The sequence below is a fragment of the Manis pentadactyla genome, chromosome 2 (genome assembly GCF_030020395.1).
Source record: "Manis pentadactyla isolate mManPen7 chromosome 2, mManPen7.hap1, whole genome shotgun sequence".
NCBI lineage: Eukaryota > Metazoa > Chordata > Mammalia > Pholidota > Manidae > Manis > Manis pentadactyla.
The window spans coordinates 30162206-30184283 of NC_080020.1; the positions used below are offsets into that span (position 1 = coordinate 30162206).

Genomic DNA, 22078 nt, shown 5'->3' on the forward strand with positions numbered 1-22078 from the left:
ATTAACTGAGGTATATTCATAGGATGAGTATAGTGGTTATAATCAATCAACTTGATCTCTTTGCATCAATGTGGATAGATTTTACAATGGTCACTAAAATAAGCAAGACACAAAATAATACATATTGTTTGACACAGGGGCTGGGAAAGGGAATGGGACTGAGGAAGGGAACACCAGAGACTTCAATGTGACTGTATTTCCTTTACCAAAAAAAACCCCAAAAGAATATAAAACCCACAAAACTATAAAGCAAAATGACAAAATGTTAATTCTGGTTGATGGGCATTTATATTATTCTCTGTGCTTTTCTATATTTTTAGACTTTCTTCCCTTTAAAAGGGAATGCTGAGCTAAGACTAACTTAAAAGCTAAAGGCTTTTAATTAGTGTGAAAGGGAGTTTTCCAGGTTGCCTGAACCTGCTTTAATCTTTCCTGAAATTCAAACTGACATTCTGCTTGTTTCCTTATTACACTAGACATGGACTAAGGGGCCCTTACTAGAGTGCTTAAAACTAAAAGCTGGGGCAGACAGAGCACCTGTGTGGAGGGAGTGTTACTTGTAGCAGATGGGTACTTGATATTTTGCAGCTGCTGACATGCTGCCTGACACTGCTCTGGGGTCTCCAGGCTGAAGGCACTCTTCCATATGGCAGTCACCTTCTCCACAAAGGGCCCTTTGGCACCTGCAGTCCACGTGTTGTAAGAGGAGCTTTTGCCCTCTGAAAGCTGCCTTTCCTCCAGATGCTTGGTCAGCAGCTCCAGAAGGCAAAACACCAATCTCTGACCCTGGAAACCAACAACAAAAGAGAGGAACTATTAATAGGGAAAGTGCTCGATTATTCTGAGAGCTTTCCCCAGTTTGTCAGTGTTCCCCTTTGCATTTGCAGCAACCAAACCCCCTTGGTGGGCTGCCTCTACCCAATGTGAGTCCTGTGTGAGGGGGAAAAGAGGTGAGTAATAACTGTTTTTCCAGATGTTAAGGAATTCCCACCCATAGCTTGGAGCCCAAACAACCATCTTGTGACACAGAACCCAACTACAGCCCTTTGCACTACAATTTAAGCCACATCCAGGCCAGCCACCTAAGACTTGTGTGTGCCCAGTTTGAGAAAAGATGGGCTGGGCTCATCCATTCTTGCCTCCTGCCCAAACTTCTGATTAAGGAATATGGAAGTAAAGCATAATGGGTAGAAGATGCTGGAGCAGACAAGCTGTGTAGATCTGAGATCTGGGACAGGAGTTCCGGGCCATGTCCAAGAGGTTTAACAGAGGGAGTTAGCTAAAGAGAAGAGAACAGAAGCACAGAGAAGAGGCCTGGAAGAAATCTTAATTTTTGCTGGGTACTTAGTTGCCATGAGATTCCTATGTACCCCTATGATAGTATTTTCTCAGTTAAGCCTGGAATGGGCTCTGTTCCATACAGGCAAAATGGCCTGATACTTATCAGAACAACACTTAGCATAAACTTATAGTTTTTCTTGCTTTGATAAGGATGTTGGTTCAGAGAAAAAAGAAATGCTAAATAACCATTCTGGAAACTTTTTTCTGGTGGGAAAAATGAAAACCTCTCTAGATCTGGTCATTTTACAAATAATACACCAAGTGATGCTGTGTTTGAGAGTGTCCTATTTTTGCTTCCATTTTTATCTTGCAGTCCTAATAACACTGCCTCCTCACCTAGGATTTTTCTTGGGCTTTGAATATTTAGCTAGGAACTGTCTTTAGGCACAGTTACTCTACTAGGGAAAGAGGAACTTAAAACTTAATGTTAGTATCCCACCAGCAAAGTTGTCTAAAATGGACCAAGTATTTATGTGTTTTAGGAACTAAATGAGAATGCTGATGCTTTTAAAGTACAGCTGACCTGAAAAGCTGAAAGCTTTCACTCTAAGATTGGAAACAAGACAAGGAGATGCCCACTCTCCCTACTTATATTCAACATAGTACTGGAGGTCCTCGCCACGGCAATCAGACAGCACAAAGAATTAAAAGGCATCCAGATTGGTTAAGCAAGAAGTCAAATTGTCACTGTTTGCAGATGACATGATATCGTACATAAAAAACCAAAAGAATCCACTCCACAAGTACTAGATATAATACCTGAATTCAGCAAAGTTGCAGGATACAAAAGTAATACACAGAAATAGGTTGCATTCCTATACACATTTGATACTAGCAGATGATACTACACGATGAACTAGCAGAAAGAGAAATCAGGAAAACAATTCCATTTACAATTGCATCAAAAAGAATAAAATACCTAGGAATAAATCTAACCAAGGAGGTGAAAGACCTATACCCTGAAATCTATAAGACACTCCTAAGAGAAATTAAAGAAGACACCAATAAATGGAAATACATCCTATGCTCATGGATAGGAAGAATTGTCAAGCCATCCTGTCTAAAGCAATATACAGATTCAATGCAATCCCTATTAAAATACCAACAGCATTCTTCAATGAACTAGAACAAATAGTTCTAAAATTCATATGGAACCACATAAGACCCTGAACAGCCAAAGCAATCCTACGGAGAAAGAATAAAGGTAGGGGAATTATGCTCCCCAATTTCAAGCTCTACTACAAAGCCATAGTAATCAAAACAATTTGGTACTGGCACAAGAACAGACCTATAGATCAGTATGCTAAAAAGCTTCTGTACAGCAAAGGACACCATCAGTACAACCAAAAGGCATCCTACATTATGGGAGAATATACATATGTGTAGATCAGACCTATACATATGACCCCAAATGTAAGGGGTTAACATCCAAAATACATAAAGAGCTCATATGCCTCAACACCCAAAAAGCAAATAACCCAATTAAAAAATAGGCAGAGGATATGAACAGTCACTTCTCCAAAGAAGAAATTCAGATGGACAACAGGCACATGAAAAGATGCTCCACATCGCTAATCATCAGGGAAATGCAAAGTAAAACCACATTGAGGTATCACCTCACATCAGTTAGGATGGCCAATATCAAAAAGACAAGGAACAACAAATGCTGGTGAGGATGCGAACAAAGGGGAACCATCCTACATTATTGGTGGGAATGTAAATTGGTGTAACCACTGTGGAAAGCAGTATGGAGGTTCCTCAAAAAACCAAAAATAGAAATACCATTTGATCTAGAAATTCCACTCCTAGGAACTTACCCAAAGAAAACAAGATCCCTGATTCAAAAAGACATATGCACCCCTGTTTATCACAGCACTATTTATAATAGCCAAGATACAGAAGCAACCTAAGTGTCCATCAATAGATGAATGGATAAAGAAGATGTGGTACATATACACAATAGAACATTATTCAGCCATAAGAAGAAAACAAATCCTACCATGGGCAACAACATGGATGGAGCTAGAGGGTATTATGCTCAGTGAAATAAGCCAAGCGGAGAAAGAGAAATACCAAATGATTTCACTCATCTGTGGAGTATAACAAGAAAGCAAAACTGAAGGAACAAAACACCAGTAGACTCACAGATCCAAGAAGGGACTAGCAGTTACCGAAGGGAAGGGGTTGGGAGGGTGGGAATGGAGGGAAGGAGAACGGGATTAAGGAGTATTATGATCAGTACATATAATGTAGGGGGGTCATGGGAAGGCAGTGTAGCACAGAGAAGATGAGCAGTGACTCTATAGCATCTTACTACGCTGATGGACAGTGACTGCAATGGGTTGTGTGAGGGGGACTTGATAATATGGGTGAATGGTGTAACCAGTGTTGTTCATGTGAAACCTTCATAAGATTGTGTGTCAATGAATGATACCTTAAAAAAAAAAATTTAAGTACAGCTGACCCTACAAAAATAGGTTTGAACTGTGCAGGTCTGCTTAATATGCAAGTTTTTTTCAATGTATTGGAAAACTTTTTATAGATTGCAGCACTTTGAAAAGAACATTTTCTTTTGTCTAGCTCACTTTTCTGTAAGAATTCTATATATAATACATATACAAAATATGTGTTAATAGTCTGTTTATGTTATCAGTAAGGCTTCCAGTCAACAGCAGGCTATTAGTAGTTTACTTTTTTTGGAGTACACTTAACAAAATGTTGATTTCACCACACATAGTTACAGCTTACAGCTGAAGAGGGGGTGCTACAGGTAGAGCACCAGGGTTTCTAAGCCCATGCTGATGGTAACAATGAAAAAAGTAGATTGCCAGCCTGGGGGCTGCACTTACTAACATCTGTTCACAGATGTTGTACACAAATTGATAAACAGTGAGAATTACTGAGTGACCACATTATTTTACTCTGCATACAGCAACTGACAAGTCACAGTACTTTAGTGAGACACTATGGCCTGGGCTTGCTGGACACTTCTAACGATAATTGAAAAATTGGTACAGCTTGTGCAACTGGGTTATTCACTTGGAATTTGACTAGAAAAGGATTTGGGGTCCTTCCCTCTTAAAAAGCAGGAGATGCAATAACAGGCTGACCTTTAGACTTTCGTGGAGCTGCAGGGCATCCTGGGCTCCTACCCAGTTCCTGACTAGAAGCAGTTCTTGGGCACATCTGAAAGCCAGGGAAGCAGACAAGTCGTTCTCTCCTACAATTAGAGCCAACTCTGCAGCTGTCCTAAGTGATGTTGCGTCCCCCTTTTTGGCCAAAACTTTGGCTGCATCATAAGCGGACGTGGCCCCTAAGTAGCTGTAATACAAAGAAAACCCAAAAGTGTCATAAACAGACCTTCTACTCGCACTCCCCAGAGGGTCAAATCACTTCTACTTCGCCTCCTGTTTCTTCCTGTGGTACGAAGTGTGTCACTGCCCCTGGCTGTTCCTGTTAAGGCCGAGGACATCACAGCACAGGGAACAAGAGACAACATCATGTGGATAGGGACATAAAGGAATTTCAATACTTGCTGAACTAAACCCAAGCAGAGGAGTCATTCCCTCTATTTCCCTCATTTGATGGTGTAAGACATTCGAAGAAGGTGTAATTTCTGAGTCTCCTACCAAGGTTTTTCAACAGTTATGTGATTTATAAAAATATCAAGGAAGTAGACATTGATGAGTCTTATGAAGCTGGGTTTAATACACATAGGCCTTTTTTCCCTAGTCACTTTACCTTCACATGTAAATTTATCCCCTTTATTCTTGTCCTCCCCTTCTGTGTCATAGCTCCTCTGTGTTTGGGTACACTCCTGTTCCTCTCAGGCTTACCATTTGGCTGCCAGGGCATAATGGCCATCTTTTTCAAGGATCGCTCCCCAGCTGAGGTACAGGTCTTTCAGGATGGGGTCCTCTGGGCGAAGCCGGGCCTTGGCAATTGCGATAGCCTCCCTAGAGGCAAGAACAGATTATTAGCTAATTTGAAAAGGCTTTTCTCTAAGAGGCCCTGGAAGGGGCTGAAAGACAGAAACTATCCTTTTTGTGCCATTTATATTGTTCCAGCTTCCCATAAAAAACTGTATTTCTGCATTACATGGGAAGTAAAAACTACATGCTGAGCTCAGTTCTTCACATAGGTCATCAGTTCTTAAAGTGTGATCTGTGGATTCCCTGGGATCCCCCTAAGCCCTTTCAGGGGGTTCATGAGGTTGAAATTACTTTCATAATAATGCTAAGAGGTTATTTGCCTTTTCTTACTGTTTTGATGTTTGCACTGACTTAAAGCAATGGTGAGTAAACTTTTGCCATCTGTGCACAAATCAAGGTAGTAGCTCTTGTAGTCAGAAAAAAACAAAAGGGTAAATGCCCTTGATGAAGCAGTAAAAATAATTAATTTTACTAAATTCCTCAAGTCCATGTCTTTTTAATACCCTGTATGACAAGATAGGAAGAACATTTTTTGTGTTCTTTGCTGTATTCCAAAATATGATGGTGGTCTCTAGGAAAAACTTGGATGAAAGAATTGCAGGCTGAATTAGCTGCTTTTTTTTTCAAGGAAACTCATTACTTTTTGAAAGAATGACTAATGACACTTATTCAGCACTGGGTATTTGGCAGATGTTTTCTCAAAAATGAACAAAGTCTGCCACTTTGCAGAAAACCAACAAGTATTGTTGCCAATAATTTGAGCTTTCATGGGAAAATTAGAATTTTAGAAAACTTGTCTTTCACTGCAGGCTTGACAGCTTCCCAGAAGTTAAAAGACATTTCTCATGAGATTGATGGTGGTATTGAGGAATGTAATTTTTTTTTGATATTTTATAATGAAATGTGTTAATATTTTGGAAGATCTACATATCCCTGAAACAATATTTTCCAAATGACATAGAATTTCTGAGTTGCAGCCATCATAAAGTTGTTGCTGGAATAAAAGCATTTTAGATTAACATGATCTAGACAGAGCAATATTTAAGAAGTATTTTGAGACCCCAATTTCTAGCCACGATGGGAATAATGGTGAGCAGACTTACTCTCTTGCAAGAAAACTAAAAAACTGGACAAAATACAAAGGAAGCAATAGTCTTCAGACACTAGACACCAGGCAGTGTAGGACTGTCACCCCAAAGACAAGGGAACCAATGATGTGAGCCCTATCAGGGCCCTCCTAAAGTCATTTTCCTATAGGTAACCCAAGGAGAGCCTCAGCAGACTCACTGAGTTGACAGAAGGAGCAATTGGAATTTCAGGGGCAGGATGGCAGGAAGGAAGAAACTGTCCGGAGAAAGAACTCCAGAACGCTGCTTTGGGAGCCCACTGAGTCTTTGCTAATATGTTGCCATGCATGTGTGAAGAACTCCTTAAGGCTGGATGAAGAAATCAGGGAACTACAGGCTGAACAATTCCTAGAGCTCACTCAGGGCTTGGGGACTGTTGAGTTTTGACCAGCCAAATACTGAGTTCTGATTTGTTGATACACAAGGCATTTAGTAAAGACACCAGAAGATGGGAGGGCAAACTAACTAGAGAGTACGGATTTCTCTAAACCTGCCCTAAGAAAGCTTAAAAACAAGCTAAGAAATGATCAAGCTGATCTACAAGCAGCATTAACTGCTTGTCAAAACAGAGTCCAACATTCGCTAAAGGAAGACAAACTAAACAGGATAAACAAGAAGTCTCACCAAAGTCATCATAGCAAATGATTGAAAACCAGTGATGGAGAAAGTCCTAAAAATAGTCAAGAGAAAAAAGACAGTTCTTATGTAACAAAGATAAGAATAAATGCAGCAGTCAAGTCAAACACAATGCAAACCAAGAGAACACAGAATGACATTTCTGAAGTGCTGAATGACAAAAACTGCCAATCCAGATTTCTACATCCAGTGAAAGATCCTTTAATATGGAGGCAAAATTAGTTTTGTCTCTAAAAGTTGATGGAATTTGTCACCAGCAAAACCACATAACAAAAAAAATTGAAGTACTTGGATCTACATAAGAGAATGAAAAGTGCTAGAAATGTAAGTAGGAGGGCAAATAGAAAAATATCTTAAAATTACTTAGGAAAAAAATTTAAAACAAGTGTTTAGAGTAAAAATTCTAATGGTATAATAAGGGGTTAAACAAGTCAAACATGTATGAAAACAATAGCAGAAAGGCTAGGAGAAAGGAAAGAAACATGTTGTATTCAAGAAGTGGTACATAATTTGAGGTAAACTGTGATAAAACTATAAATGCTCACTGTAAACTCTAAAGCTACATAAAAAAACAAAAACAAAAAAACAAAGGAGTGTAGCTAATAAGCCAGTATTGGAGATAAAAAAATTCAGTTCACCAAAATTAAAGCAGGAAAAGAAGTAAAGAAATAACAGATGGGACAATAGGAAGATGGTAGATTTAAAATAATCATACCAACATTTATATTAAATGTAAATGGTCTAAAATTCCAAGTAAAAGGCAGAGACTATTAGACTGGATTAAAAAACAAGAACTAATTGTAAGCTGTCTACAATACACACATACATAAGTACTTAAGTATGTTTTGTAGTGGAAGAATAACTTGGAAAGGAAAGGTTCATACCAATTTCAAGAGAGTGGTTACTTCTACAGGAGGGATGAAGACAGACTTGTGGAAAGGCAATTCAACTAAGCTGGAATGTTAAACAAAAACAACTGGGGGCACATAGAGAGCTTTTGGGGTGGCCATCAGATACTGTCTCTTTTGTCTTATGTTTTCTCTATTTGTGTTACTTTAATTCACTTTAACTTATTGTAAAGAGCTTTTAAAAAAGGTAAGTGGCAAAAACTGATAGGACAACTTTTATTAATAGGTGGTAGGTGCCCTGATGTTTGTTAAGCCTAGTATACATATATTTCTGTATACTTGAGATATTTAGTTACAATAAAGTTTTTATGCTGGTTATCAGAAGGAGAGCTGTTAAGCAGATTAATTTCATATCTCCAACTACTGTATAGGGGCATACAGACCTATAGAAATGGTTTGACTTGAGCAGCTCCACAGCTTCATATATTTTGTGGATAGAAAGTAGGTGAGAGGCAGCCTTGACATACTGATCCTGAAAACACAGCTGTTTGGCAAAAGCTTCCACAGCCCACAGCCATACATGGTAGCCAGCTTAAAAAAAAAAAAAAAAACAGAAAAGAAGGATGGTGGTTGAATAAAAGCAGATTTAAGAAAAAAAAGCACATACATTTGGGTGGAAATGCCTTGTTTTAGTTATTACATTAAGCAGAACATTTAGTTACTAATCCAATTGCCATTATAGATAGTCTACATCTGCTTCCCTTTTACCCACATTTTGAAATGTAAATTATTTCTTTGATCATGTACTACATACAAAATAGTACACAATTCAAAAGGCACAAAGGAATATATAAGTCAGGACAGTAATTACTATTGTTGGGATGTGTGAAGACTGAATGAAAGAGTGCATGAGAGAAGCTTCCAGGTGCTAGTGATGTTATATTTCTTGATACGGATGCCTGTTTACAGTATTCAGTTTATGAAATTCATTGTACACTCATGACCTTTATACTACTCTGTCTATAAGCATGCTTGAATTAAAAGCTAAGACACTGGGCATGGCATAAAAGGTTTCTTTGTTATCCTGGCACCCTCCCATCCAAACTCATCCGAATTTCTGTCCCTGGAGCCAACCATTATTACTAGTTTCTTTTGAAACCTTTTTGAAATAATCTATGAATACACAACTACATTGTATAAATATAAATAACAGAGTAGTAAATATTCTATTGTGCATGTACACCCTGATTCTTTTTACTTACTACACTCTGGAGCTGCATTCCTGTCAGAATGCACAGAGCTGCCCAATTCTTTTGTTATCTGTAGGAATTTCTACTGTATAGATGTATAAGATTTACCAGTCTTTTAACTGATGGGCAAAGAGCTATTGGGCAAAGATGTGATCTTTTGCAATTACAAATACTGCTGCAATGAAAGTGTATGTATTTTTGTCACTGTGCATGTGTAAGTGCAGTTAAATTCCTAAAATTAGAATTGCTGAGTCAAAAGGCATATACATTTTAAATTGTAGTAGACATGGCCAAATTGTCCTTTAATAAGACAGTGGCCACCTTTAGTGGATATATCCTTGAGATGACAGAGCTTTTGTTGATAAGAACATACCAACTGGTGCCATAGCCACAAGATTGTCTGTCAGCTCCCCTCTTTCTGCTGCAGTCTGGAGAACACCTTTTACATCTCCTTTCCAAAGCATGAGCTGGTGAAATAAGTCAGGGTGGCCATTTTCCAAGTGACCTTTTCCTGTTTGGAGAAGAGATAATGTTTCAAAGATGTTTCAGAAACATCTGTTTGCCTGACTTCTAGGGAAAAAAAGGCAGGATGAAAGAGAGGAACAAACTCCTAGATTGTGTAGTCCCTGGCTGATGGATAAATCACCACCCAGTGTTCATAATAGGGCTTGAAGCCCACTTGGGCATGTATCCAGCCACTTGCTTTCACGTGTACTCAGTGAACATGGTTATGTTTAGGGTCCTATGACAGACCCAATGGGTGTATGCCAATATGCAAATGGAGAGCGTAAAACCTGCTTAGCTGACACATAAAACTAACCATTATGATGCCCCACGATGGCAGCCATAAAAGAGCTTTGTACAAAATATTAGGGAAGCACAAAGACAGAAGGGATTATGTTGACTGGACTTGCCTCACCTTCAACCTCAATCATTCTGTACAGGGCAACCCTGTCTGTGAAAAGCCCCAGATGAAATCTTTCCTCAAGATCAGCAGACACATCCTCCTTAAGCTCTGCTAATTCAAAAAGACCAAAAAAAAAAAAGTCAAATGAAGTGATTACAGAGGTTACCATTTTCTGTCTAATTACTTCCAAATGTATGTTCAGAACCCCATTTCAGACAGTGAAAAAAAAAAAGCCCTGTGCCCTTTGTTTACTCTAACAGACACCACTGCTGGTTACAAAGGGAGCAAAATAGGAAAATACTTAAAAGTGTGTTGAGTTTAGTCTTGGCAAAATCCAACAGCACAATTTAGTTTATAGTTCGCTCAATTAAAGATTTGGCAAAAAAAGAATGTAAAAAGCCATCTCAAAATTCAACATGCATTTAAATGCAGTAAAAAAACAAAATAAAAAACACAAAACAAAAAAATTAACAAGAAATGTCCTAATGTTAGCTAGGATCTACCACATCTACCACATTAATAAGGGATTCATCCATTATTCACTGTTTTTAAAAGTGAGTTGAGTAGTTTTCCAATAAGGGGAATAATTAAAACTATATGGTTAATTGTATAAATTAGAGGAATTCACCCCACAGTCCCAAAAAGAGGGCTACGTGTATAATAAGAACATAAAATATCTCTGGAGAGAGAAGAAACTGATAATATTATGGCCTTGGGGAAGAAGTGGAGGGGAGGGTGTCAGGGTGGGAGGGAGATTTACTATTTTTTAATACTATTTGAATTTCATTTTATCATGTGCATCCCTTCTCAACACTTAAAATTCAAAATTAAGAAAAATACAGTTGGTCACATATCAAATAACAGGTGTTAGATGAAAGTTTTGAAAAATTAAAACCAAAAAAACCTATAAACAAAAACTTGTATTATTTTTAAAAAAGGAGCTGCCATACTATGTGTATATTTCCAATAAGAAATAATTTTTTTCTACATGAGATAGTTACTTGGGGAAAAACAGTTGACAGAGTTAACCATGCTGAGATTCGTAGGCTGTCATATCAATTCCAGCATACAGGTGGCTGGTAACCACTTGACTGAGAATAATAAAGGCACAGCACTGTATCTTGAAGGCACTGGGGAGTGCTGACAATGGGTCAGAATGAGGAGCATGGCAGCTGGGTAGGGGAAGGCTGGGAAAGAATGTAAGGATACAAACAATTTTGGACATTTGTTTGCTCATTCACCAACGAGTAAACTAGCACCTCTTCTATGCCAGTCCCCCAGAAGACTATGGATGGGCCAAGAGAGTGCCTTTTTTGTACCTTTGGAGTGTTTTGCAGTTGCTAATACTAAACAGTCCTGATGAAGCTCCTCTTTAGACCTGTGGTCCAGGCTTGTACTCAGTGGAAGCATGGAGCGGGCTTTTCGCTTCTTGATTAAGGTATCTGGAATGTAATGAAAGTAAAGACTGTCTGAGGAAGAGCTGGTCAGAAACACAAAACTGAATGCCACTGGGTGAATGTAACTTACTGGAGGTGATACTGATGGGCATAAAGTTCCTATCCTTGTAAAGAAGCTTTCAAATTAAATTAGCTGGAGGCGGTGTTCACAACAGACACACATGTCCCTGTGAACACTGTTGAAGCAGCATCAACAAGTACACAATGATACTTCATCAAGTGCTAAAAAAAATGTTTAAGAGCATGACCCAAAATTGAAACATAATCAAAACAAGTATTTAAGCCCTAAAAAAACAAAGAATATACACTTTTGGGTTTTTAGTTGCATGTAATATCCAAGGATGCTTTAACAAAACATTTTAATCACTAGATACCAACCTGTCTTCTCTTTAGGTGGGTCCTTTTTCAGTAAAGTGACTTTGTTATTAACGGTGGCTTTTGCCTTTTCCAAGCCTAAGGAAACTGGAGTGCAGATAACTGGCTCGTTAGCAACTATATCATGGGGAAAAAGAAAATAAGTGTGAATAAGATCAATGTAGAGTCTAGTTCTTTTTTAAAAATTAATATTGGATTTTATCTGTTAACCAAAATAAGAGATAAAATAGTTTGGAAAGGAAGCATGGGTAGTTTCTTCTTCCTCACAACACAAATAGTCTGTGTTCCAGGAATCTGTAAGTTTATTACTTAGAACTTTCACTGACTGACTAAGAAGTTATAAGTTTCTCACCTCCACAATTTTATACCATAGGCCCAGGAGTTCCCAAATTTTGCTTATACTTTTTACATATTTAAGTGACAAAGTTTACTAACTGCATGTTTAATTAAACAAATAAGGAACAACTTTGCTAATAAAAAATATTAGTATGTGATACATAGTCACAATCCTGAGCATACACAACCGTGAACTGTAAAACAAGATAGCTGTTGAAATACAGGGTAAAGGACATTCTGTGTGGCCATTTTGTGATTAAAAGGTATTTTGATGGGCCAAAAAAAAAATCCATTAAACTTTTAGCTTTTTATTTACCCAAATTATGGTCTAATAGCCATCTCTTGGGATGGAGAGGGTCAGAGATGCCTCTGTATCATATATCTTGGCCATTTTAATTCTGTCACATCAAAATACTGTTTTAGAATTAAACATGAACCACTGCTTCTATTTATATTGTTTGCTATTTAATAGTGCATTTTAAAGGTAACAGTCACCATAGCTTTAAGGTAAACATAGAAAGGAATTAAAGCTGTAAATTCTTATCTAGTAATGAGCTTTTTCTCTTCAAATTAGAAATATAATGCATTATTAGAAATCAGTGATGAAACCCTGAAAAACTGTTTTGGGAGAAGTCTGTTAACTTCCAGTATAGCTTAACAGACCAGAAAAATGTAATTCATAAATTATTTTCAGAGAGAACCCCTGCCCCTCCCCCCCAAAAAAGCCCAGGTAGAAACCCACGTAAAAGGATGAGAACTTGCAGGTTCCTGGAGTGGTGGTAGCTTTTCCGTCAGACATTTGTACGAGACAGTGGTCTCTTTAAATATGCATGGTTGATGCTGTCATGTTGTGAAAACATTCCCCATGTTTCTGTGTATACACTACCCTAGCTTCACTTTGTCCCATGGTCTTACCCTGCCCAAGTTGTTTACAAGTTTTCTCTACAGAACTTTTTTCCATTCCAATAGTCTGCTAGATCCCCTTTAACACTTCAAAGGTGACTGGAGTCTTAAAAAAAAAAAACTTTTAAAAAGATGAACATAAGTTTGTAAGGGCACCAAAGATACAACCTAAGTTATAAAGTTTATCAAGTAAATAGGTCAGAGGCAGAAAATTTCAAACCAAGTAAGAAAAATAAGGACGTGGCTTAGTTTTCTGGTGATGACTATGAATTCCTAGAGTTGGTGATTCAGAGTTCGGCCACATACCCAATGGGGCGACACCACAGGGCACCTCTGGCTCCTGGGCTTCCTCCTCACGCTCCTGGTCTGACACACCATTCTCAACAGGTCCTGAGCCCTCCCTTATGCTCTCTTCTTCATTTCCGTCATACAATTCCTGCTTTACAGGCACTCTTGAGGTGGGCTTTTTCTTCTTTTTGGGCTTTGGCTTGGGTTGAGAGAGTCTTTTTCTCTCTAATTCAATACTTTTCTTGCCTACAGGAATCACAATTAAGAAAAGGATAGACCAAAATATACATTCTTCGTTAAAAGCACTCAAGGAAATCTCCAAAATTCTGTGACTCATTTTTTTGATTGCATCCTTAACCTTTCCCTTCTTTCCCAATGAAGTTATAAGTACCAAATTGTTACGTTACCAAAATGTTAACCAAACCAAATGGAGCCCTTTTGGGATTTCATTAAAGCATAAATACAATGCCCAATTGTCCCTAAATACTTTAGTGTGTATCCTGCAAACAGGGACATTCTCTTACATCACCACAGCACAATCATTAAAACCAGGAAATACCGACACATTAATGTCTACTCCACACGCTTCATTCAAGTTCTGCCGTTGCACCAAGAATGTCTTCTCTGGCAAAAAGACTCAGTCCAGGACACACTGCCTTGCTTGTTATGTCTCTCTGGTTTCCTTCAGCCTGGAAAGCCTGTTTTCTGACTTCATAACTTGAAACTTTTGAAGATTATAGGACTGTCATCTTGTTGAACTTCCCTCAGTTTAGGTCTGCCTGAGTTTTCATTAGGTTTAGGTTATGCATTTTCAGCTGGAATACACAGAAGTGATACTGTATTCCTCTCAGTGCAACCTATAGATGGCAAATAATTTCTATTTGTCTCATTTGTTTACTTTGACCACTTAAGGAGGTATCTTGCAGGTTTCTCCCTGAAAAATGGTTTTTCCTTTGTAATTACTAAGTATTTGCATCCAGTAGTTTTAGTATTCATTGATGTTTCTTGACTAAAAACTGTTACTCTGATTATTGCCAAATGGCAGTTTTCTAATTCCATCATTCATTCTAATTTATTAGCATTCTAATAGAGAAGAGCTTTTGCTTCTCTCCATTTCTTCAGACATTCATTTATTTTTATTAGTATGGACTCATGGATTCTTATTTTATATTTACTGTCACTTATTTACTTGTCTTGTTTTAAAGTTTTTATCCTTTGCTTTTTTTAAAGTTACTTTTGAGGTTTTAATACAATAAAACATACCCACTTTTTAATACTTTGATGAGTTTTTGATAGATGTATAGTCATGTTATCAACCATCATAAATATAAAATATTTCCATGTCAAAATGTTCCCTCATGCCTCTTTGTTCTAAGATGCATCCCTTTCCCGAGGCTGAATCACTGATCTATTATTATAGTTTAGTTTTGCCTGTTTTAGAATTTCATATTATATATAATTCTATTTCACACTATGTATTAGAATTATAGAGTATGTAGTCTTTTGTGCCTGATTTTTTTTTTTTTTTTTTTTGCTCAGCATACTGTTTTTTGAGATTCACCCATTTTGTTGTTTTTACAGTGGTTCCTTTTTATTGCTGAGTAGTATTCCACTTTAGGGACACAGCCGTTTATTTACCAGCTGATGGACATTTGGGTTGATTCCAGTTAGTCGCCATTACAGATAAAGCCACTGTGGGCATTCCTTCCCAAGTCTTTATGTAGGTAGTGTTTCATTTCTGCGGCTACATTTCCAATTACCTAATATATTCTGTCTGGTTTTCTAGCTGTCTGTGGCAGGTGGACAAGTCTGGTACCAGTTAATCTTTCATAGCCAGAAATGGAATTCTGTTAATCATTTCAGGTTCAAATTGTCTTTGTTGTATCTCACTTTTTTGAGCAATTCCTTCCATGATATACACAGAGGCTCATCTTGTATGTATTCCTTTCTCAACATGGAATTAGCCATTCTCCAAGAAACTGGTTGGTCCCTTTTAATGTGGAATGATACTTAGATATCAAGATCTAGGTGCTGGGTGTACTCATTACTATTTGGGTGTTGTCCTTGGGTCCCTCATGGCTGCCTTCCTTGCTTAGGCTCCAAACCCCTGCAGTGTTGTCACTGCCACTCTGCACTAATGTCTTCCTTGCTTGATCCTGATCAACTCAATTATTGAGAATGGGAGGAAGAGTTGGACAAGCCTTTATGGGCTCCAGGTTCTGACTGACCTTGGGGAGGCCGGGAATGTTCTTGCATGGAAATGAGCCATTTGTACACACAGAAGTCATCTGCCCCTGAGTAGATGCAGTCTGGATCCAATGGGGACCATGACACACAAAGCAGTCGACCTCGGTGTCCTCGGAAATTGCACAGAGGTTCTTCCCTGAGAGTATCCCACACCTGAAACCAAAAGCATAGACAATTTCTGGTTATTCTATTGTTTTGGAGGGTGTAAGTTTTTAAAGAAGTTTTTTTGTGTAATTATTTCCTTTTGTGATGAGTAACAGTTTTTCACGAGTTCCGTTTCATAGAGTGCTATTTCCTGCAGGAGGCTTATGTGCTCTGGGAGGTAGACATTCCTATGGGGTTGATTTTGAGCGAGCATCTAATGCTGCTCTGTGGATTTCACTGTCCTGAACCACAACTGTATGTTACTTTTTGGTGTGGGGATTCTGATATCTTGAAGAGGATTTTAATTCAGAGCCTACACCTGCATTTGTGGTGCATGTTGAGGGTTCTAATTTCTCACAGGTGACTCTCTGTCCCCAAATCTTTGGACTAATGATCAATTTCCTTGCTGCTTCTTGAATTACTCCAGTCTCCGTTTCACAGAGGGCAGCCCTTCATGGCTCTCAGCTTTGTGCAGAGCTCAATTATAACTCAACACTGAACAAACATCCACATTAGACGGTAGCTTCCCAGTTCCTAATGTCTGCTCTGGTTCTGATATCCAGAATTCCTACCTACAAGCTCTGGCTTGGTATCTCATCTTTACTTCTTAGAACCTGGTGATTTCTGACTTACCAATTTATTAAAAATTATTTACGTGATATATAGCCACTATGTCTGTGTTTGAACAGGAGAGAGCACTTCTCACTGAATTTTGTCCATCATATTGACAGTAAGTTGAATGAAATCTTAACAAATAGTAGGATTTAGCCAGTTCCTACCAACACTTTCCCTTTCATCTAAGTAAAAAAGCCTCAGCTTTAGCCAGCCAAGGGCCCAGATATATGGAATATACTAAAATGCCTTCTAGAGCTCAGTAACATCCCTTTCTGTAGAAGGTAATGGTGAGGGAAGAAAAATGTACACAACTGGGGAAAAGAAGAGAGTTTAAGTTGGAGTACACAGTGAAGAACCCACAGAATGGAGAACAGTACCTGAGCTGTTCCATCGTAGGAAGCAGATACCAGCCTTCCATCATGATGTGGGCTCCATGCCAGACTGGTAATCTTGGCTGTGTGCCCTGAGAGGGTCCGGTAGGGCTCTGTAATGGTCACTGGAGATTCAGGATTGCTCTCTAAAACACAGGGGGAAGATGTCATTTCTTTTTTTCTTTAATTAACGTATCATTGATATACAACCTTCTGAAGGTTTCATATGAACTACATTGTGGTTTCACCATTCACCCATATCATCCAGTCCTCCCCGTCCTCCCCCCAATTGCAGTCACTGTCTATCGGCATAGTAAGATGCTCTCATTACTTGTGGAAGATATAATTTCTACTAATAACAACAAAAAGACACCAAAGTTTGAGTCAAAGTTCACCATGTGCTTTTCTACGTAATTTTCAGCAGGCAATATTGTTTAGAGGGTAAGAGTGCCTGGTACTGGAGCACTGTGGGAAGAGGATATAAACTGGCCCAGTTTTTTTGGAGAGCTACTTAGCAATGACTGCAGTTTAAAATATCTGGAGAAAAAGTTCACCAAACTAATAACACTGGTTATTACCCAAGGATGGGATTATGGGTGTAAGTTCACCTTTTAAGTTAATGTTTTTGTCATGTTTGAAAATTTAGTCTTATTTTTAAATCAGATAAATGTATTACTTTGAAAGCAGAAAAAGACAAGAACATTTATTTTAATACCAAAAACAAAGTAAAAAGGTACCAAGATTGGGATGTCAAGTAGCTGAACACATGCTGCCACCCCCAGTATGTAAGAAACTGTAGGTAAGACTTACCTATGACAGTCTTCAGGTTGTGCACATAAATGACTGCATTGTTGGACCCAGACGCCATCAGATAGCTCAGCTCTGGCTGGCTGCCATGCTTGTGATGCCAGCTAATGGCATTCACAAGTTTGTGATGCTGCTGGATGGTGCAGATCAGTTTCAAGTTGGGAACCTGAAATATTTCTATTGATCTAGAACAAGAAACACACCAAGACAAGAAAGAAGGATGATCAAATTATAATCCAGTGCTAACAGGTATCTCCCTCATTCCATCAGTCAAGGAAAGGTGAAGTGGAATAGGAGAACCCTATCTATCACTGCAAAGCTCACTCTCTCTTACAAAGAACCAGGTAGAAAAGGTGGTTCTCTCAAACATTTGGCTTCAAAAGAATCCTAACAATCTCTGGAAAGTTGTGTTTATCAGGCTCCTGTAATAAATGGAACAGGGGGTAAAAGAATTAATGAACCAATGGCTGAATTAGGATGCTGCTGCTATGATCAGCATTGGAAAGGGCACAGTGAGGCCAAAAAAGCATTTCTGCTTAGGCTTACTTTAAAAAAATGAAGGAGGATTTAGGCAGTTCAATGCAGGAGACAAGCATTTTGTGAAACATTACACAGTCAAAACACAGAGTAGGCAAACACTCTCTTTGGACTGAAAATATCTAACTGCAGTTTTCAAAGATACAGAGAGCTCCTGGATCATTCAAGGATATTAAGGAAAAACCAGAATATCAAATACAACTGGGCTTCCTCAACTAATATTACAGATGGCATTAGCAGCTTGTGATCAAATATATATGCAATTATAAAGTTTTTTTAAAGAAACAAACACATACCCATCTTCATTGCCAAGAGCCATGATTTTGCCATCTGCTTTCCAGCTGATCTCCGTGTGTACAGGCAATTTGTACTAGAAAGCAAAACAAACCAATCCTGACTAAAAGCATTGTTCTTCTCTCCAGGCATCTTAACAATCAATGGTGACAGCATGAGAAAAAAAAGTCCCTAGAGTTAAAAAATGTTCTAATTATACAATAGCTATTTTTGTAAATAATCTACTTAATCAGCCAAACAGTTATGAAAAGTACTCTAATTATATTTCCTAATTTGGACAAAAAAAAAGAGGCCAGCAAATGCTAAATGTCTACAGTGTCTAACTCTGTGAAATGAACTTCATTAAAATGATTTTTATTCTCTGGTAAAGAATGAAATGTGTCTGTTGGCTTTGACAATAGATGGGGGTCAAAGTCTTTAACAAAAGCTATGTACACTGTCCTTCTTCTCTTCTAATCCCTTCTGTTTCTTTTCCAGAATAATTTCTTTTTCAAACCATTCTATGTGTTTTTGTTCCTCAATGCTGTCTGGGCCCTCTTCTTTTCTTGTCTTTTTTAGATCAACTCATATGTGACCCCCAGTTTCTTCAGCTAGTATTCACATGAAATAGAAATTCACAAATTTCTATTTCCAGCTCAAACTACTTGTATGAGCATCTGATCCATATACTCAACTGCCACAAAATTAACAGCTCATTAGGGACAGGAATTTTGTCTTATTCATTGCTCAAAGTTAGCGTTCAATAACATTTAAGACAATGAAGGAATATAGTCAATAAGAGTAATTCTATTTATGATTAAGTGTTATTTTTATGCTAGCCATACAAAAGTAATAAAAAATACTCATTTGAAAGAGTAAGGAATTCTCGACATTTATGGTTTTACTTCAAAAGACAGTTCTGATATATTGATAGAATAGTAAAGCAAATGTGATTATGGGAATCTCGGTCAGGGATACAAAGGGATTATTTTTATTATTTTTGCAGCTTTTGTGTAAACCTGTAACTTTTTCACTAGAAAATTAAGAACAAAATGACAGTTCAGTCTTAAGCAAAATACCTTGCAGCTGTACTAGGACATCATATTATAGTTATTTTTGCCAAGGACTCACTTTGGAGGAAGTGGCTAGCCTGAAAAGATCGCTTTATATCTAAGACCTGAAAGTTTATAATAAATCACCATTGCAATTGAGACAAAGTGCCATTTGGATCTAAGAAATCTGACTGAGCATAATAGGTATCTCTCATAATGGCATTTATTATGCAAGAATGGGAAACCAGGACAGTTGTAGAGATCCAGACTTTATTAGACCACAAGGACTCACTTTGATTGAATTGGTGTCCCTGATGAGTTTATTGATGTCAAAGGCCTCTCCACTAAACTTCCAGGGATTATGCTGTAAGACAATCCCTTCCCCTCCACAGCTGTACAAAGTAAGGGAAGGTCTGTCTCCTTCTCCTCCTACATGAGGAAGAAAGGAAAGTTTATCAGTTTTGTTTGTTACCAGCTTAATTATTTGCTGCTGTAGTACAACCATACCATACTATGAGTTGTTTTAAAAATAATTTTATTAATACATTGGAACAGTCACATTGTCTGCATCTGAACACAGCTGTTGGGAGAAGTAAAAAAGGTGTTAATTCTACATTAATATTTATAAGGCAACATATTTACTTTAAACATTCTTCCACTGTTCAAAACAGTAGGGGTACCAAACCTGGGATCCGAAAACATGCTCTCAAAGTTTTTGAGAATTTACCTTTCCTTCTAGAAATGAAAACTGTACTCTTTGGGCATTTAGATATATGGAGCTGCAGGACTTCCTATGACTGACTATAAGGAGCTGTCCTCAGAACAATGATTTCTTTAGTATTATAGTAATCCTCTTGTTGGTTTTTAAGATGCAAACAGTGGTTCTGGTGGGTCTCTGCAAGGGCAAGTTTTATTTTCACAACTGATGAACTATGCCTGACACAAATCAAAGATCTAAGACATTTGTTGAATGAATGAATGAATGAACTACAAGTATAATGCTGCCTGAGTTCTGGTGATTCACACTATCCTCTCTGTGTAATGCAATCACTATGGAAACTTACAGGTGTTTCATTATAGAAGGTTAAGAAAAGTTTACAAAAGATTAGTGCTGAACACACTGATTATAAAGGTATTCTGAAAGACTTACTGCTTTTAGGGATAAGAAAGAGAAAGACAAGCCAAGGGGCTAGAAGAGGGAAATGGTCAGAATACAATTGAAGCCAAGAAGAAATCATTTGAAAAATTGTTTGCTTTAACTGCAGGTGAAAACAGATGATATTACTCCAGTAATGTAGTGAAGTAACATTCTAATTTTGATAAAACTAAGAGGTGGTAACAAATTTTAGTGAAAACATGAGAGGTGGTATCAGGACCCAACATGATGTAACTATATGCACAATGACAAAATTCAGCTCAAAGACACTAAATAATGCTTTAGAGTTTGAGGAAGCTTCTTATAGGGGGAAGTTTCCAGCTTACCAGGTCTGCCCTCATGGACCCTGGAGAATAGTATCCCCAGAAGCAGTCATTGCACTAGAGTATTTATGACTCTTTCCAGCTTGAATACTAGGATCAAACTGAAAGATACAGAATACCTTCAGTGTTCATTAGAGAATGGCTCAGACACTTACCGAATGACAAGGCGGGTATTGGTGGCCCCCAGGCTAAAGTGTACACAGTCTTCTTATGATATGTGCTAGAAATCTGTGGAGGTCTGTGGGGGAAGGTACAAACAGAAAGATTTAAACAAAAGGCATAGTGTAAAACAGACCAGCTTTTCCTAAAAGGTCCCTATTAATAAACTTAATTGCTGATACTAGAGAAACACAATTGAATAGTACCTTTCTACAAATGGCTATTGTAAAAAAGCAAGTAATTTTTAAAAACATACCATGTAATGATGTCTACTACCAAAATAATTAAGTTCGAAACATTAACCAGAAAAAAATGTTATATACCCAACTCATCTTGTCAGTTTGGGATCATTTTCCATCTCTCTCTCTCTCTGAGTTGCCCACTTCACCAAATGTCAAATATTTTAATATTATTGTAGCTGTATACCACTATAAAGACTATTACAACTAGAAAAAAAATATGACAGGATAGAAAATGCAAACTGTCCAAAACCAAGGTTAGTGCGGAGCATATATTATCACCACGGAAATGTATCCACCTCATATTGCAGTAAGTTTGGAAATGATTTTCGGCTTATCCTGTCATTAACATCACATTCTTAAACTAAGACAAGATTTTAGAGGAGACAGATTTTAAAGTTTCTGTTTTTTTAAAGAAAACTTGCTCACTATTTTTTAAAGCTGTTGTGGTAATTAATGATGTGTGATGTGTCAGTTAAGGGCAGTGTGGTTATTACCTTTAATGTAGACCATATTCTTTGTATAATTTTAGAATTTCAGAATTCTAGAACCTATGACCAAACTAGCTGTTGACTTATTCACTTCCATATATCTGACATGTTTATCATTGTCATTCTAGACAATAAACCAGAATTTCTTTGGCTAAAAGAAATAGAATAAGCAGTTCTGGCTGAATGCCTAATAATATGTCTATGTCTACTTCCTTCCTCTTACTACATACTTTTTCTAGTGTTTGTTTGAATATTCAGTTTATA

At 37.7% G+C, this 22078-nt stretch overlaps 1 protein-coding gene across 2 annotated transcripts in view; it reads right to left on the reverse strand.

Annotated features, from left to right (window-relative positions):
* GEMIN5 (gem nuclear organelle associated protein 5) overlaps positions 1–22078 on the reverse strand; it is a 38649-nt gene that overhangs the window by 4942 nt on the left and 11629 nt on the right. The window contains exons 10-24 of one of the 2 annotated variants that reach the window (XM_036910297.2): positions 21081–21163; positions 19739–19875; positions 18418–18491; positions 17588–17769; positions 16784–16923; positions 15629–15800; positions 13419–13646; positions 11877–11990; positions 11361–11483; positions 10054–10149; positions 9508–9645; positions 8328–8475; positions 5178–5297; positions 4452–4662; positions 538–786 (exon numbers count right to left, since the gene is read on the reverse strand). In XM_036910297.2, coding sequence (XP_036766192.2) covers positions 538–786; positions 4452–4662; positions 5178–5297; positions 8328–8475; positions 9508–9645; positions 10054–10149; positions 11361–11483; positions 11877–11990; positions 13419–13646; positions 15629–15800; positions 16784–16923; positions 17588–17769; positions 18418–18491; positions 19739–19875; positions 21081–21163 — 2215 coding nt within the window. Of the gene's footprint in view, positions 1–537; positions 787–4451; positions 4663–5177; positions 5298–8327; positions 8476–9507; positions 9646–10053; positions 10153–11360; positions 11484–11876; positions 11991–13418; positions 13647–15628; positions 15801–16783; positions 16924–17587; positions 17770–18417; positions 18492–19738; positions 19876–21080; positions 21164–22078 lie in introns of both variants that reach the window. The other variant, XM_036910204.2, reaches the window with a different exon arrangement.